Raw genomic sequence first — 18212 nt, 5'->3', positions numbered from 1 at the left:
GCCCACCTGATGTTAAGTGGTTACCGGAGCCCATAGACATTTACAATGTAAATGCCGCCACCCACCTTGAGATATGAGTTCTAAGATCTCAGTATAGTTACAACGGCCGCCGCACCCTTCAAACCGAAACGCATTACTGCTTCACGGCAGAAATAGGCAGAGTGGTGGTACGTACTCGTGCGGACTCACAAGAGGCCCTACCACCAGTAAAACTAAAACTAAAGGCGGCGCCAATACACTAAAACACATGTTTTATTTTATTTACGTTTCTTTCTCAAATGTATGACCGGTCTATTTAATGTTTATGCCATGAAACTAATATCAGCGGACGATCTAATTGCGGGTAGCTCCGTCGCTCATGGACATCAGCAATGTGAAGAGCCTACCCGATTGCTGCCGATAAAAAAACAGTCGTAATCTTCAAAACGTCTGAATTGCAACATCTGAGGTCTCTGAGGTAAATCAGAAATACTAAAAGTTTGAAAAGTATATTTTAAAACTATTCTTACGGTTTAATCTCGCGTTCGTTATTATAATTTTATTGATTCCGATATTTCGTATACTTACGTTTTTATGGTCATAGGACGTTTGGTTATTCGTTGACATTTGAATACTGTACTGTTATGCTTGTACTTACACCATACAAAGCAGTTTGTTTACAGCTCACGAAAACCGAAGAAAAGACATTAACATTTTTTTGCAGCGATGCGGCTACTTTATTAATATACTCTCTATTGAAAAAACAATAGCAGGCGTATTATTGAACAACAAATTGAAATGTTGATCTCGCGTTTTTTTTCTATTTTCAGAATAAAACACTTTCAATGTTTTAATTTAATTTATATTTAGATAATTAAAGGACAGTCAAACGTATGCTTTGAAGTGCAGAAGTAATGAAATTTTAATTAAAGCACTTTTATTGAACATAAACCTTTTTGTATTTATTAAGCCTTTACAATCGCGCAGTGAAAGAATATTTGCGGCCATAAACATATTTCATATGGAGGCTCAATAAATCGTTGTCCATACGCAAGCGGGCACCGTCACGTTAAAGGGCTCGTTACGAAACCTGACTAGTAATTACAACATGTTCTTCGAATTAATAACTTTCACTTTATTACTACTTAATATCGCAACGTTGCGGCCTGAGCTCGATGATTAACGTGCACGCGAATACCTGCGACGACACGTGCGGGGCGCACCGAGCCATTGTTCCCGGGTATGAAGACTCTCAATTGTGCCACAGTCACAGTAAAACAAAAATTAAAAATTCAAAGTCATTAATAATATTATTCCTTATACAAAACTGCTTCGCATTATATAATTCTAATAGGGAGGTGTTTTTTATTGCTTAGATGGGTGGACGAGCTCACAGCCCACTTGGTGTTAAGTGGTTAATGGAGCCAATGAATATCTACAACGTAAATGCGCCACCCACCTTGAGATATAAGTTCTAAGGTCTCAGTACAGTTACAACGGCTACCCCGCCCATCAAACCAAAACGCAGAACGGCAGAAATAGGCGGGGCGGTGGTACCTACCCGCGCGGACTCACAAGAGGTCCTACCACCAGTAAAAAAGCTTTATCATTTTATATTACCTTTCTGACGTGACAGGGTAATTATCTCGTTAATGAACGGTTATTCGGTCGAAAGCTGTAAAGGACGGGCCGCGTAATGCCCGAGACAAGTTTTAAACAAAGCATCCGCAACTGACAATTTATGTGATTAAGCCAGAGTTCGGCCGAGTCTAGACTTTTTGCCGCGCGCCGCATCGTTGTTAACGAAGGCGTCATACATATTCATTGCGGTAATGGACGACGGTAGTGGGTACATGTTTACAGCACTACGAGTACTGTGACCCCACACACCTGTTTCTGCAAAATGATTACCAGAACCATTTCACTATTGTCGCATGCCGCTAATTTTCGCTCACCTTTTCACGGAATTAATTTTATAACGTCTACATTCGCTTCATATATCATAGCTGTATTCATAAATTATGTGAATTAACGATCGAAATTTCTTATTTATATTGAACATTTTAATGAGTCTATACTTAAGTTTTTAAACTTTTTATTGTGATGAGTCGTGGTGAGCGAGATTTACATTTCCATTTTAGTCATAAATAAAAAATATTTCAACTTTACTCAGCATTCGGTTGTCATGCTTTAATTAGAAGTATGACTAGACAACGAATACTAACTCGATAATTCAGTACATTGCCCACCCAGCAAAACACAACAACATCCAATTAAATGTAGATTCCAGTTTTTTTTTCTCCTTCCTATACTGATAGCCTTGAGAGGCTATATCAGCTTCTCCTTGACGTGTAGGTGAGCTCACGGGGCTCAAACCAGAATCTACCACCGGATCGGAAACGCGACCCACTGAGAAGATCCAGCGAGAAACTCAGTCAGCTGATTCCAGTACTCAAACATTGAAGTATTGGAACTCAAACAGAAAATCTTAGTTCAAATGCTATTATGTACGGGTTACGTCATTGAACCGGACAAAGACAAGCAGGTTGCAGATACTTCGAACGTGAGTAATTCCAGAATAGCATCAATAGACAAAGCCGAACTCTTTCGATGAATTTTCGTGAATCGCTTAACCGCCAAACAAGTCACGCTTGTTAGCAAACCTAAAATACGACAACTTTATAATGTTGTGAATAATACAGAGTGCGAAGCTATAATGTATAATAATTGTAAATAGACGTGCTTTAAACAAAAACCGACTTCAAGTAGAAAAAAAAAGGTATTCTAAAACAAATTAAGATACACTAAAAACAATAATCATCGAAATCGGTTGGCGTGATATTGAGTTATTCATCTATTTGTCGCGCACGTACTTAATGCAAATTTAAGACTTATATGGTTTTCTCATGGATACCATTATCAGAATAGGACTAAATTGAATTTGGACCACACGGCAAGCGTTAGCTTTCTAATAAAAAAAAGAATCATGAAAATCGATTCACCTAGTCAAAAGTTATGAGATAACAAAAATAAAAAAAAACATAGAGTCGAATTGAGAACATCCTCCTTTTTTTGAAGTCGGTTAAAAATTTGCATAATATGAGGGCAGGAATCGCGAATATTTCTTCGGCGAACCAGTCGTGGGTTCCAATATGGAGGATCGTTACAGTCGTTTTGCATAAATCGAGATTTCGACTTCATATCTCAAGGCGACTTATCACTAGATACGCTGTCAGCTTCTTTGCCCATCTAAGCGAATCATAAAACAAACGGTCAAAACATTCTGTTGGCGTACTTCAATGTGAAAATGTTCAACGTAATATTTCACAGCAGACGAAAAGCGCGAAATGAAAGGTTAATTACTCGTTTCCTTGATTGGCCTGTTGTCGAAGCGAAGTGACTGTTTTCCATTTCCTTGCAAAGCTCAAGTTATTACTGCACAGGATTGCCTTGTCGCGTTGTTCGCTATCGTAACTTATTGACTGTCTATTGGAATTTGTGTGAGTACGTCTGATTGTGACGGATATGAACCTGAAATAAGGACGTCGATTCGAATACTACTACCGCCCCGTAAACGTAGCAAATGAAAAGCTAAGCTACTAAGTTCTTCATTTTAATTTTAGATTTTCAAAAAAATTAAATATGCATATCGTGTATATATATTTTTTTTTATTGCATTACTAGCTGACCCGGCAGACTTCGTAGTGCCTAAATCGATAAATAAAAGACCTAATCTTTTGTATAAAATAAACATAAAACAAACAAAAGGAATCCGTCCGACGGAGGACACATCAAAGGAAAACAAAATTGTTATTTTTATTTAATTTCGAGCATTTCCATATATCATCTTTTAAATCTCCTCTGGACTCCCACAAATAATTCAAGACCAAAATTAGCCAAATCGGTGAAGCCTTTCTCGAGTTTTAGCGAGACTAACGAACAGCAATTCATTTTTATGTATATAGATTATGATGTTATGATTAAAATGTTTACCCGAAAAACGATTAAACATTCAGTATTGTTAGTTCGTAAATTCAACGATCTTTCCTTTACTGAACAAAGGACTATCCCTTTGACGATCCGTATCACGAATTGCTTTATAAACCGGACAAGTAGCCGCAGCGTTTCCTCAAAGCGAAGTACCAAGACTACTTATTTACCAACTCATCCGCGGCAAACCCCGAGCTAGCAACGTCAGAGACAAAACAAGATTTAACATTCGTTTCGAGGTATTTACATACTTATAACAAGTTAAAGAAGGTATTAAATTTCTTTTTCGTTTTACTTAGATGGTTTCTCACGGCCTATTAGTAATTAATAAGTTTGAGTAAAACTATTTATAATCTTATTATCGTACATTAGGAATATTTGGCTTTTATGACTGCAAAGAAGTATCAATCTGAATGAAGTCTAACATTAAAGTTTTTTGAAAATATATTTTACTTTTAGTTATTTCATTTCAACTCACGTAATTTTGATTTTTTGTCTAATTATTCGAGTATCACGCAAAAATAACTGGAACGACTTTGATGAACTTTTTGTGTTAAAAAGCTTGATGTTTAGGCTTAAAAACTGATTTATAATAAATACGAACAAATTGTCACTCTTATTATCTAATAGTAATAAAATTGCCCGTGATAGATTCGTAAATCGAACACTAGTTAAGCTAGTCGAATTCAACAGAGTAGAGAGTAGGTATATTTTTTCATCTAATTACTAATAAATGTTTGTGGTTACTAGAGCATATCGTTATTTTAACGGTATGCTAGTGTCCTTTTGTCTACCCCGATCCGGTGCCCGTATTAAAACGGACGATTAGCCCGCACAGCATTGTTCAACAATGCGGTTTACAGGAACCTGTAGGAGCAATGCCGTGACGAATGCTATTTACGCTATCCGCTTTAAGATAATTTACTAAACTAAAAGAAGAAGAACCTCAACTAAATCAAGTCTTCAATGTTTGTATGATGATTCTATAATAAAATTGGTAATTTTGCAACTGTCACATATAAAATATTTAACTTTTGCCGTTGTGTACTAACGTACTTATTACGTTTGATATTTAATCCAATTCAAATCGAACATTAAATGTTAAATTTGATTAAGATACTAGAGTAACGGTAAACATACAGTTTTTTTTATAAATTGAATATATATTTGGGCGTCGATTATTGCATCACGCAATAATGACTAAAAGGATTTAGATGAAATTTCGCGCAAGGATAGTTGGATACTTCTTAGTGACAACATAAGTACATATCTATACTAATATATAAATCTAGAGTGGTTTTTACGGATGTTCCGTTATAACTACTGAACCATGCATCCGATTGATTTGAAACTTGGTACTCATGTAGAAAATACATGTACTTAATTGATAGGCTAATATTTATATGAGTGTTGAACTTTCTATACCAGTTGCGGGACTTTAATGATGAGAATCTTTGTGGGGGTGAGAAATAATAATGTTAATTTTAAATGCCCAGCGAAGCAGAGGGGTCCAGCTAGTATTATATAAGTACATATATATGACATTGCGTTCGCCGGTCTGTTACTATATTTACGGCCGGATTTACAAATCGATTGGTACTTTATGAACCAGAGAATGTGTGATACAAGTAACTCTTTAAAACGGAAAATGCAATGTGTATTTTAATTGTTCTGAATTACAAATTTAACACCGGATGGAGAACTGAGGGGCATTTCTGTTATGTACCTACGATGTACATTGGTACTCAATATTACAAATTTGAAAGTGTATTTGTGTGTTTGTTTGTCCTTCTTTCACGTCAAAACAAACTAACGGATAAACGTGATTTTTTTAAAGTAATATTTTTAGGTCAGGATATTAACATAGGCTAGCTTTTATACTCAATACTATATTATAGTAATATTTATACAAAAAAAAAAACAATTGAACGGGAAGCTGTTTTATTTTTATAACATAATATAATTTTAGAAAAATTATGTGACATTTTCAAAACACTAACACTTTTCTTCACTAGCTAGTAATTATTTAATTCTTTTGTACGTAAGCTTATTTCTGAGCTTCTCTAAAGCGGCGGTATAGATTTTGATGTAATTTTGCAGCTGAACCCGTTGAGTGACACCGCGCTAAGGTTCTGTATCTTATTATTATTTTCAGGATACATATTCGTGTTTCAACTTCAACTACTCTAGACGACTAATCTTATTATTTAACAAATTTTTGAGGTGAATTATTTCATATCTAATACGGGGAGGGGAATTCGAAAAATTGTATCCGCGAACAAAACACGAATGAGAGCTACGAGTGTTCGTATATAATAAAGAATCACTCAGGCACATGTGCAACAGATGCACTCAGTTTGCAAGACGCCGCTCGCTGACTTGTGTATTTATTATACGTGTTCATCCACGTGTGCAAGTCTGAATAAAGTTCGATTAAAGAATTTTAACACAATCCTAATACCTCAAAGCGTCTTCGAGAGTGAATAAATGGAACATTAAAAGTACAACCCACTCGCAGGAAAATTCATAGCCCATTTCTTTAGTAGCTCATTTTTTTTATTTTGTTAATCCGCTTAAATTTGTCAGGAGCAGTATTAAATTCTACTTTATTTCATGGAAATACGAATGAACGGGAATAAAAAACTACGTACGATATCGATACCATTTTACTGGTGGTAGGACCTCTTGTGAGTCCGCGCGGGTAGGTACCACCACCCCGCCTATTTCTGCCGTGAAGCAGTAATGCGTTTCGGTTTGAAGAGTGGGGCAGCCGTTGCAACTGTACTTGAGACCTTAGAACTTATATCTCAAGGTGGATGGCGCATTTATGTTGTAGATGTCTATGGGCTCCAGTAACCACTTAACACCAGGTGGGCTGTGAGCTCGTCCACCCATCTTAGCAATAAATAATAAAAAGGTAGGCTGCTTCAGACACAATTATATTATAGAATTGGAAGTAAATATAATTTATTTACATTTGAATATTTTAACGTCTTGATACTTAAGCGTGATTGTGGCATGGCAAGACTCCCTGAAAAATTCTATTAAGTAACGTCCCGAAGTGATATAAGTATAGATCTATAATTGACCTTGTTGTTTTAGTGAGATCAGTCAGATGTAAGATCAATGTCTGCAATTTGAGCAATTCTATTCTAAGTATTATCATTTTACATTCAAGGTTAATCAGTCTAAACAAAGATTAAAAGTATATTGAAAAATCAGGTAACATTTACGTCATTGAAGCGTATTGAACCTCAGCTGTTTCTAGACTATACAAAGTACGGCGGCCAACGGATCGTTATTTTCGGTTTCCAAAAATATCACTCGCATTCGCAATTTAGTTCGTACGTGACATTTAACCGAACGTGATGAAAAGCTTCTCGCGGAGATAATATCTGCGGCGGCTAATCTATGCTGCGATCATTGCTGGTAATAGTTTGCGCGATCAATTAGCAGGGTCGTCAAATTATATTAAGATAAAGATTACCGATATTGACTTCGCTTCACAATTTTACAATCGAATTAAAACATCTATCCGATATACGTTTATTTAAAAAAAACATGAATGTTTTCATTTGTTTGTGTTCAAAAAGGGAAATGTCAATATTTTTTTCGATAGTTGAAATCATGAAAAAATTGGGTCACCGCTTTATTTGTTAATAAATAAGGTCTAAATTAATTGTCGGTCAAGTTAAGTTAATTTCTTTTATAAACTAGAATACAAAGAAACTAGAATACTTCACAAAGAAAACCGAACAGAAGTTTGGTGTAACAAAGAATCGTTAAATGAGCAAAAAACTCCAAATCTCATAATTTATGTTATAATTATATTTTTAATTTTATGTTTTATTGCTTAGATGGGCGGACGAGCTCACAGCCCACCTGGAGTTAAGTGGTTACTGGAGCCCATAGACATTTTCAACGTAAATGCGCCACCCACCTTGAGATATAAGTTCTAAGATCTCAAGTATGGTTACAACGGCTGCCCCACCCTTCAAACCGAAACGCATTACTGCTTCACGGCAGAAATAGGCAGAGTGGTGGTACCCACCCGCGCGGACTCACAAGAGGTCCTACTACCAGTAAGAATGACCAGTATAAATAAGAAATTAATAAGGAACCGTAATACCTATTAGACGATACGACATTTTTATTTTTAGTTTAAAATCAATGCGTAACTATCGATTCAAACTAACATGACGTTGGTTCGTCATGTTAGTTAGAAAGAAGATAGAAGATATAAATAAATACGAAAGTAATAGTAATATTAAGAAACAATTTAAATTATAATAAAATAAAAGTATAGAAAATAGAAGAAGTAAACGATAGCACAAGACAAAAGTGCAACCAGCTCTTCCAGCACCTCACCAACCGATTAAGAACAAACAAGATATGACATCACACCAGCCGACGCACGTCTACAGGGCTGTGGTCCGACACACTATCCAGACGACGTTACGAACACGCTGCCCACAAATCAAATCATATCTGTCACCATACACATAGAACAACAACAACAAAAAAACGAAAAACCACAAATTCGAATATAATTTTCAAGTTTTGTCGTTCGTCTATCAATGCCAAATATATGAAAACAGATAGGATACATGTATGCAATGTATAGGTGACATAACGTCATCGTAATGTGTTCGGTGTGCTTAGTGCGAGTTTTTTAACGTTCTCGATAGCGTAAAAGTTAGCTCATTTTTGCCTACGTTTGCCGCTAGGGGCGCTTTTCCAACTGCATACAAAATCGGGTTAACTTTTACGGGGTCGAGAACGTTAAAAAACTCGCACTAAGCCGTCGGACCTCGTGTTACTGTACAATTTAGTGACTCACCGGAATGGTAGCGACTCTCGTTGCGCGTGAGCCGTCTGTTGGTCCGTCCAGGCGGCGATCGTAGTGCCGCTGCCGTTCTCACTGCGTTCCGATACCGATAAACAACCAGACGATACACCAAACACGGACACACCGAACATTCACAGCGATCGTAGCAACACGAGAATCGTGAATTTGGAATCGGTTCTGAGTCGAAACCAAAGTACGGGTTTTAAAGTTTCCAAAATAAAAAAAATATGTTATTTTTTGGACGATATTACAAAGTTAAATCGTACACTGTGCATTACTAATAAAAATCTTACGTTACGGACGTTTTTTCCCGGTTAGGGTACACATCCGAATCGTCCCATAAGGAACTTCGTTCCAAAAAAAAGACCTGTAATAATTACTCAATTCCAAATTCATTGTCGAATATCGTCACCATTGTAATTTGTAAATAAAAATACAAAACAAATAGATTACGTTAATTAGCTACAGTTATTCAATTACGAGTGCTTTTAGTGAAATGATGTTGCTCTTTACACATGAATACATCTTAAAACTGATAACATAGTAATACAAAAATGTTAGAAATTATTTCTTTCTATATATAATAGAGTACATTTAATACATTTATTTCACACATTACCAACCACAATTTATCTTTTCGTTACTGAAAATTTCATTCGATGTATTTCACACAATTGTGAACCCTAAAGCTCACGATTCTCACACGCATGTGATTATATTTGCATAAACACCATATGAATTTATTGATGCGTAATTTTGCTCCAAATACTGAGTAATTTCGGAACTCGTTCTCTTTGTGAGTTTTAATTCAACGCCATAAAATGATTGAATAATATCGTGTATTCGGGACGTAGATCATTTCGTTTTAATTAACCGCTACTGTTATAATTACTAAAATCTATAAATAAATTTTAAACTGTACGAAATGATATAATAAATTCAGTCAGTTATAGTCTAGAATAAAAAACAGGAATAGGTTTTTAGGAGGATTTAGACCCATTTATTTGAGTTTCGATTCACCGATCGAGTCATTATTTATTTAATCTAGCCTTCGTTCGCTCGTCGAATTCCGACAATAATCGCTGACTCCTCAATATCAAGATTAACTTTATGTACCTACTTCATTTTCTCTTTTGTTTTTTTATAAAGATATATATTATATATTTTATAAAGATATAAGTAAAGGCGAAGAGAAAAACTGTTTCCATGTTTTTCATTGATAAATGAATCTCGTCAATAATATAATACATAATAATTATAATAATCAATAATCAAAATTTACTAATAAAACTCAGAGAAGGTTAACAAATAAAAGAAAAAGTAGTGAGCTGTTTTAGTCATTGCCAATTTTTATATACTTAGATCTATTGATAATTTTTTATCACTCAACAATCACATTGACATAAGAACTCACAAAAAAAATGACACTGGCCAGTAACGATACGTTGTCAACAAAAAAAAACCATTTTTTTTGTAACATGATTGACGTTTCTGTATTTTTCTCGTAAATACAATTTGCATGAACATGAATATCAAGTTGAAAGACGCTGAAATAAAAGTGGAAATTGTGAGGTTGGACTCTGAAATGGAACAATTACGGAATTCCGCTTCGGTATTATACGACATATTGACGACGGGTAACGGTGATACTTTCGAAGGGCATCAATGTATTCAGTGCAACAAAACTTACAAATCAGCGAGCACGCTTCGTATGCACATTATGTTCAAACATCCGGCCAATCAATCGCAGGCCTACTGTGAGCTATGCAAGAAGTATTATTCTTCAAGGATGAGCCTTCAAAAGCACTACCAGTACATGCACAGGTATCAGAATCGTTGCACGACTTGTTACAAAACGTTCGAGAGTGCCGCTTTATTGTCGACGCATCGTTTTATTTGCCGCGATAAGGATAGTCCGTGTATGTACTGCGGACAGTTCTATGACTCGGAATTCGCTCTACGTAACCATATCAAATATAAGCACTCTGAAAATTCCGAATTTCGTTGTGAATGTTGCAGGAGATCTTTCGCGACAGGCCGGAGCCTAAATAATCATTTGACTTCCATACATCCGCTCAACGGTACGACATGTAGGTCTTGTTATAAATTCTTCAATTCAACTTCTGCATTGCAGAGTCACGTTCTACATAGACACATAGAAGATGCGGATAGATGCTTCCTGTGCAGTAAAGTATTCGCGAATAAAGAATATTTGTGCAAGCATTTAATTAAAAAACATTCATTGTAAATCTTTTGTATACACTATTTCTTGAACAACAATTTTGTAAATGGTCCATGCTAGGTGCATTATTTAGAAAAAAACTGATCTTCGTAATCTGAATTATTATGAACATTAATTTTTTATTCAATTTGTTTGTAAGAGTAAAACAAGTAATAAAGTACATTTAATGCAGCTATATTGTTTTTTTATTAAAAACTTTTATTTTATTATTATCATTAAAGATGTGACAATAAAATTTTCACTTAGATCATCGGAGAATTTAATGCTGAAGTTTCCGGCTCACGGGACGTCATTTTATGCCCATTCCTTTACGGTTGAAGCAGTCCGTTTATGGAATGCACTACCCTTAGCATCAAACAATCGTCCTCGACGGAAATTTTCAAGTTCAGATTAAAATCGCACTACCTTGCACAATAATATGGCTCCTACGATATAACTGTACAAGTTGCTACTTATTTTGTATTTACTTGCATATTTTTAGTATTTATTTGTATTTAATCGTATGTAAGTCTATCTTATATTGCATTTATTTTTCACATGTGTATATAAGTTTATATTTTTATGTAAGTTTATTAGGATATAGCACCGTCCACTTTGCTTATTCCTCTTCCTGCAAGGTTGCCTGAAGGAGATCGCTTTCAGCGATAAGGCCGCCAATTTATGTCACCATCTATTATTTGTTTTATATGCTTACTCTGTACATGTGGTGTTAAATAAAGAGTTATATTATTATTATTAATAAAACAACAAATGAAATTTTTATGCATACAAAATTTTAGAGAGAGCTCAGGTGTTACAATACAGAATACCGGAGACCATAATCACCAGAACGTGAATTCCACCTGAGGAACGAAGTTCAAATCTCATTTGCATTACATATTTCACTGTCCTTCGAAATCCAGCCCATGATTGTTTCACAGAGCTGCGGTAACAACTGGTACAAACTACCAAATTATAATTGCATTCATGGTTTCACTTAATTGCCATTTGTTTAGTTTACAATTTGTAAACCTCAGCCGAGACCTAATAAAGCCTGTGTGGTCGGTGTGGCTTCGATTTATTTATACAAACTTCGAATTCTATTGAAGTGATTGTTGTAATACTGCTAATACAAACACTAGTTATATAACTACTAATATATACATATATATACGAGTATTACTTATTTAAAATTAGTATTTACTTTCAACGTCAATTTTTCACGTAGGAATAGCGGACTCAACAGATTTTGCCCACGTGACTTAAATGTAAAAAACTAAACCTATTATTTTGTAGTGAACTGAATTATTTAATCTAAAGCCTTTACGAATCTTGAACACACACAAAATATGTCATCAAAATCGGTTCAACCATTTAGGAGGAGTTCAATCACATACAAGCGCAGAAGAATTTTATTTATATATACGATTATGCTTCAATCAGCAAGTAAGAGGCAGAATGTTATTTGAAAGCCTATGAACTGATCCGACTGCAAATAAAAATTTGAAGGCGAGGTACTTCGTTTCGTCGACTTTGAAATCCATCAAAGTTATCAAATTGAGCTGTTAAACAATTTTAAATAAACTAGTGGTCGCCCAATAGTCGAAATTCGAATATAATTAATTGTAATTATAAGTTTGAACATTATTAAATTTTTATTCTCAAAGACTATTGTATCTCTATAATCACAGATTTCGTCAAGACTACACTACAATATAATGATATTAAAAATAATACTAAAGACTAACAAATGTTAATCTATTCTCAATTTGACTATCTACAGACTAATAAAAGTTTGACATTAAACAAAGAGTTAATATGTATTTCTTGTGACTGCTATCATATAACACAAGATATTTGACATATGCCTGAATCACGCTTACAACATTTTCAAGATAAGCTTGCATATATACAAGTTTCGAACAAGAACATTCGGGCTATCCGATGATTTGCAAGCGAAGTAAATTGTCCCTTAGAAATAAGGTGACACTCTACAAAACTTGCATACGCCCAGTCATGACTTAAGCAAGTGTAGTGTTCGCTCAAGCGGCCCGCACTAACTTGAAACCCCTCCAAATCATTCAATCCCGTTTTTGCAGGATAGCTGTCGGTGCCTCGTCAGGAACGCCGACCTGGACCTAGAGCCCATCAGTAAGTATCTACAATCGGCATCAATGCGCCATTTCGATAAAGCGGCACGACAAGAGAGCCCTCTCATCGTGGCCGCCGTAAACTACATTGCCTAATTGGCAAACAGTCGTAAGATTAGATTAAGATTGGTAAACAGTCGACGTCACCCAAAACACGTCATCTCGGATCCTACCGATCCTCTAACGGTGCTTTTACGGTAACCCAAGCACCGGTCATCGTTGTCGTCGAACCCGTCGCTTGCGACGAAGGGCTCGGCGAGTAAATTAAGCCACAGACACAGCCCACTGAGTTTCTCGCCGGATCTTCTCAGTGGGTCGCGTTTCCTATCCGGTGGTAGATTCTGCGAAGCATGGCTCTTGCTGGGGTTCGTGTTAGCAACATCGTCAGATTTGAGCCCCGTGAGCTCACCTACTAGCTCGGTGAATCTAGAATAACCCCCCGAGGTTACTAGAATAGGTTTAAAAAAAACATTCGGACTATCGGTCTACCGAGCAATATCACCCGGTCTGTGGAAGATCTTCCTTTCGTCGTTATACCTACATGTCAAATACACGGTAGTGTGTGTAATGTTTTTGTTTATTGATTTATTGTACCTATTTTTTATGCATAATGTAAAAAAAATATTAATATTCTGCACTCCTCTATATTCTATAAGTGGGTGAAATTTTATAGTCCTCCGTACGCACAATTTTCGTAAAAAGATGTACAAAGTTTTTGCTTCACGCATTAATATATAAATATAAATACTAAATCCAGTTATTATTAGTTTTGTTCGACGATCATAGTAGCTTATGTAAAGAGAGATTCAAGGTTGCCATCCATAAATAATATTGCAAATGCGAAATTGAATTTGTGTGTTTCATAAGCATTCACCATTTACCTACTCAAACGACTACCCATAAAATGCACATACAAGTCGTCAGAAGTACAGAAAAGGACATAGCATTATTTTCGTCCAGAAAATAATTTTGTTGTAGAGAGTAGATGTTCTTCTAAATACATAAAGGCAATGAAACCGCGTATAAAAGCTAGTAATAATATCATAAGAACACACTCTACAGTACCATTAGCGACCCTCAGGAAGATTACGATACAGACCATGTGATACTTGTCTATGTGACTATTATCTAATTTTGAAAACACAGAAAATCGTTGAAACTTATTTAATTCCACGAAAGAAGTCTCTTATGTGTTCTTTATTATTCAAATCGTATTGCAATTGCGTATTTTAAAAGAAAAAGTAAACTTTACCCATGATAAACATATATTGAGTTAACTACGTATAAGATTAATAACCAGTTTGATGCATTTGTAATTAATATCCAATATAAAACCGCATATCCGCTATCCTGCCTATTTCTACCGCGAAGCAGTCATGCGTTCCAATCATGACGGTGGTATAGCCATTGTGCTACATCACTGAAACTTGTGATGATAAATAGATAATAGACTTAAAATCATTAACGCGTACAACAAAAAAAAGAATAAAAGGTTCCGCCCTTCACTGCACTTGAACCTTCTCCATATTTAGAAATGTTACGCCCCGAGAACCTAACGTGATGTTCACCGACGTATTAATTATTGGATATTATTATAATTTCATAATAAGAAATTAAAATTTCCGTAAGTTCAGTGAACTGACAAAGTGCTTGGGATATCAAAGTAAAAAATCCTATCTATATAAGCAAATATAAACTTTGACAAACATCATCCATAGCACCATAATGGGAAATGGAAATAATTGTGCAAATGTTATATTTATGTATATGTATAATATTATGTATTTGTGTATATAAATAGTGTACCCGGTCACGCTCCACTACAACTATCGTTAATTGAATGAAGATCACATATTTCTCGAAACTTTATTAAATTGATGGTACTGTCCTTCCATGGAGTGCTAATAACCACTATACCAAGTTTAATCACAATCGGATGAATAGTTTAGGAATGCATTAAAGCCAAACAAATTATCGAAGCTTTATAAGTCCATAGATGTATTTCATTGTTTCACAGCTGCTTTAAATTTATTACATACTAGCTGACCCGGCAGACTTCGTAGTGCCTCAATCGATAAATAACAGACCTAAACTTTTGTATAAAATAAACTTAAAACAAACAAAAGGAATCCGTCCGACCGGGGACACATCAAAGGAAAAACAAAATTTTTATTTTTATTTAATTCCGAGCTTTTTCATATTTATCTACCTTTTAAACCTTCTCTAGACTTCGACAAATAATTCAAGACCAAAATTAGCCAAATCGGTCCAGCTGTTCTGGAGTTTTAGCGAGACTAACAAACAGCAATTCATTTTTATATATTATTATATAGATTTGTTGTATTAGTAGTAGAGAACAAATTATATTCAAGTGTTTATCAGTAACCACAAAATTAAGTTTATTTAAACTGAATATAATATATTTCTTTAAACTTAACAAAAACGAAAAACGATTACTACAACAACGGTTACTTAGCAACGTTCACCAATGTGCAGTATTTGAAATTACGATTTTGAATTTTAAATGATCTTTGCGTAGGACTTTTTGGTAGGAAAGCGAGGAGCGAAGTTGTGTGAATTGTTTTCTTTCGTTTATTTAGTGTTTACTGCAGTTGCTTTGAATGTGTAATTATGGTGTTTTATTAACTATTTAGCATCTGTGAAAGTGCACAAACGTGGGAAAATGAAGCAAAATTGCTGTATCTTCTCAGGTTCTTTTAAAAAGTCTACTGGAAAACTCTCGGTAAATAACCACCATTTTACTGAGACTTTATTTCATCTCGTTATATTTAATTTCATCCCAATTTATTTAAGTCCCAAATTAATTAAATGCAACTCATTTCGCTTCTTTTCATTCTTCATATAACAGAATGTGTATGTATTTAATAAATTAAGATTTTTGATAGCTCGACACTGGGAACGATTGCTTCGCAAGGGACTAATGATGTCTAGTCTAGTGAATAAAACATCATGTGTTCATAGGAATATCGAACTAAAAAATAGCATATTATTTTGACCATACACGTAACGAAAAGTATCAGTTTAATTTACAGCGTAGGAATGAAAAGTTTTTTTGAGACATAGGGTTGCCTATATCACACTCCTGGCCTAATACTGTCACTTCGAAAAAATCATGTCAATGGATTATTTTACAAACAAACACACAAAAAACAAACAGAAACGCTTTCATATTAATAATATTAGTGTGGATGCGTAACTTCGCTAATTGGTTTTGTCTTTAAGTACAAAATGCCCCAAAATATGGAATTTCAATGTACTAATGTAGCTCTCTCTCTAATTAAACTAAAGCCACATCGTTTGTAAAACGGTTAACTCATCGCCAGATTTCGTTGAAACCGAGCCCAAATTGGGAAGTTTGGTACTTTGCAATTTATCATTCGATTGGATCGCCTAACGGCCTGACCACTCCGGGCCATTTTAATCAATCGATCGAAGCCAATGTGTGGCACAATAGATGGAACGTTTAAAACAATTAATATGAAACTTATGACACCAAAACTTCAGTCATGTTCTGATTCTATTATAGATAATAAAAGTATCAATGAATATACTAGCTGACGATGCTTATCCTTATGAGCAAAAATTAGAATAATTTATTTTAAAGATTTGCGTGTCCATGTTTTGTATCTGAATTAGATGTGACGTTAAACAGAAAAACATAATTCATATTAGGGAAACCAGCCCAAAACTACACAAATGTCGTTATTGAAAATTAAATACGTAAATTGTTAGCAGAGAAATGTGTCAACTAGGTAAGAATAGTTTCAGTAATTACTATAAAATTGGATATTTTTTTTTGCTTATTATCGTTTTCTTGGCTATTTGCGAATAATTGACATAATTAAAAATCTCACATTTGTTATTTCCATTTTATAACGCTCCGGAGATTTATCTGAGATATCGCCTTCAGATGTGTTCGAAGTCTCAATTGTCTCGTATAACGGCTCTCTTTTAAACAGAATGCGTGACTGTTGACTGTGAGATATTTTTCAACATTGATGTTACACTCGATAAATTTGAATTTTACTACTATCAAACATTATGGCATTAAATCAAATTAATCGGCATAATTTACTACAACTACAACGTAAACTATTTTAATGATTAATAAACGTTTTTTATCAAACCGCCCAAGGTGGGGAGGAGGAATTAACATGTCGCAGTCAATGGTCGATATTCCAAGCCTATTTTTAGACAAAATTTTAAATATTCACGTTTGCTGCACTGTCGGAAAGAGGTTCATTGTGCCATAATAATACATTGCTTTCATTTTTAGTACCAGCAAATTCACTGAAAATAAATGGTCTTTGAAATGCATGTAAATAATCTAAGATAGTTGCCAATTTTACTATCGCATAGATGGGTAACAGAACTCCCGAGTGTTAAATAGTGACCAGAGAGACACGAGTTTGTATTCTCAAAAAGTTTAATTATTAGACGTTTATGTTACAAATTCATGGTTCAAATTTCATGAATTACGTAATGATCGTAATCTTACTATAAATATTTAAAACCTAGTCACTATCTATGTCAATATTATGAATGCGACACTATTTATTGTATGTGTGTATGTGTGTGCGCTTTCACGTTTTAATCGATTGGCATGTAATTTTGCATACATTAACGGCTCTAACAGGAGTTTGATTGCAATATTTTTTTTACACTAGCACGAACGAAATCGCCTGTAAAAGCTAAGTTTTAATTAAATTAATCTAGTTTAAATGTATTTAAATTGTGTTTTTTATCTTCTATACATTTAAGTTGCACTTTAGTGTGCCAAAATGGCTTTGGCTTCAGCATTTCTTTGACACAAAATAATATCACATTAAATGCATCAGTCATCAAAAGTAACCCCTATGGAAATATTACAGACTACACATTCTATAATGAATGTGCATTAAGATGAAAATACTTTTGTGAAATTACAACTTGAACACGTTACGAATAGGGTATGCAGTGTAGGAAAAGTTTCTGCGAGTTTGCAGTATACGTTATTTTAAAC

The 18212-nt window shown here is 34.7% G+C and overlaps 1 protein-coding gene across 7 annotated transcripts in view; it reads right to left on the bottom strand.

The window, feature by feature from the left end:
* The window catches only part of DIP2 (disco-interacting protein 2), a 146793-nt gene that overhangs the window by 45159 nt on the left and 83422 nt on the right, over positions 1–18212 (bottom strand). Inside the window, exon 3 of one of the 7 annotated variants that reach the window (XM_028179978.2) lies at positions 8810–8890. The exons of the other annotated variants lie outside the window; for them this stretch is intronic. Within the exon in view, the coding sequence (XP_028035779.1) occupies positions 8810–8890 (81 nt within the window). The remainder of the gene's footprint in view (positions 1–8809; positions 8891–18212) is intronic. 7 annotated transcript variants of the gene reach the window in all.

This window comes from Bombyx mandarina, chromosome 01 (assembly GCF_030267445.1).
Source record: "Bombyx mandarina strain Sakado chromosome 01, ASM3026744v2".
NCBI lineage: Eukaryota > Metazoa > Arthropoda > Insecta > Lepidoptera > Bombycidae > Bombyx > Bombyx mandarina.
The sequence above is the reverse complement of the archived record's forward strand: the minus strand, read 5'-3'. Positions and strand labels throughout refer to the sequence as shown.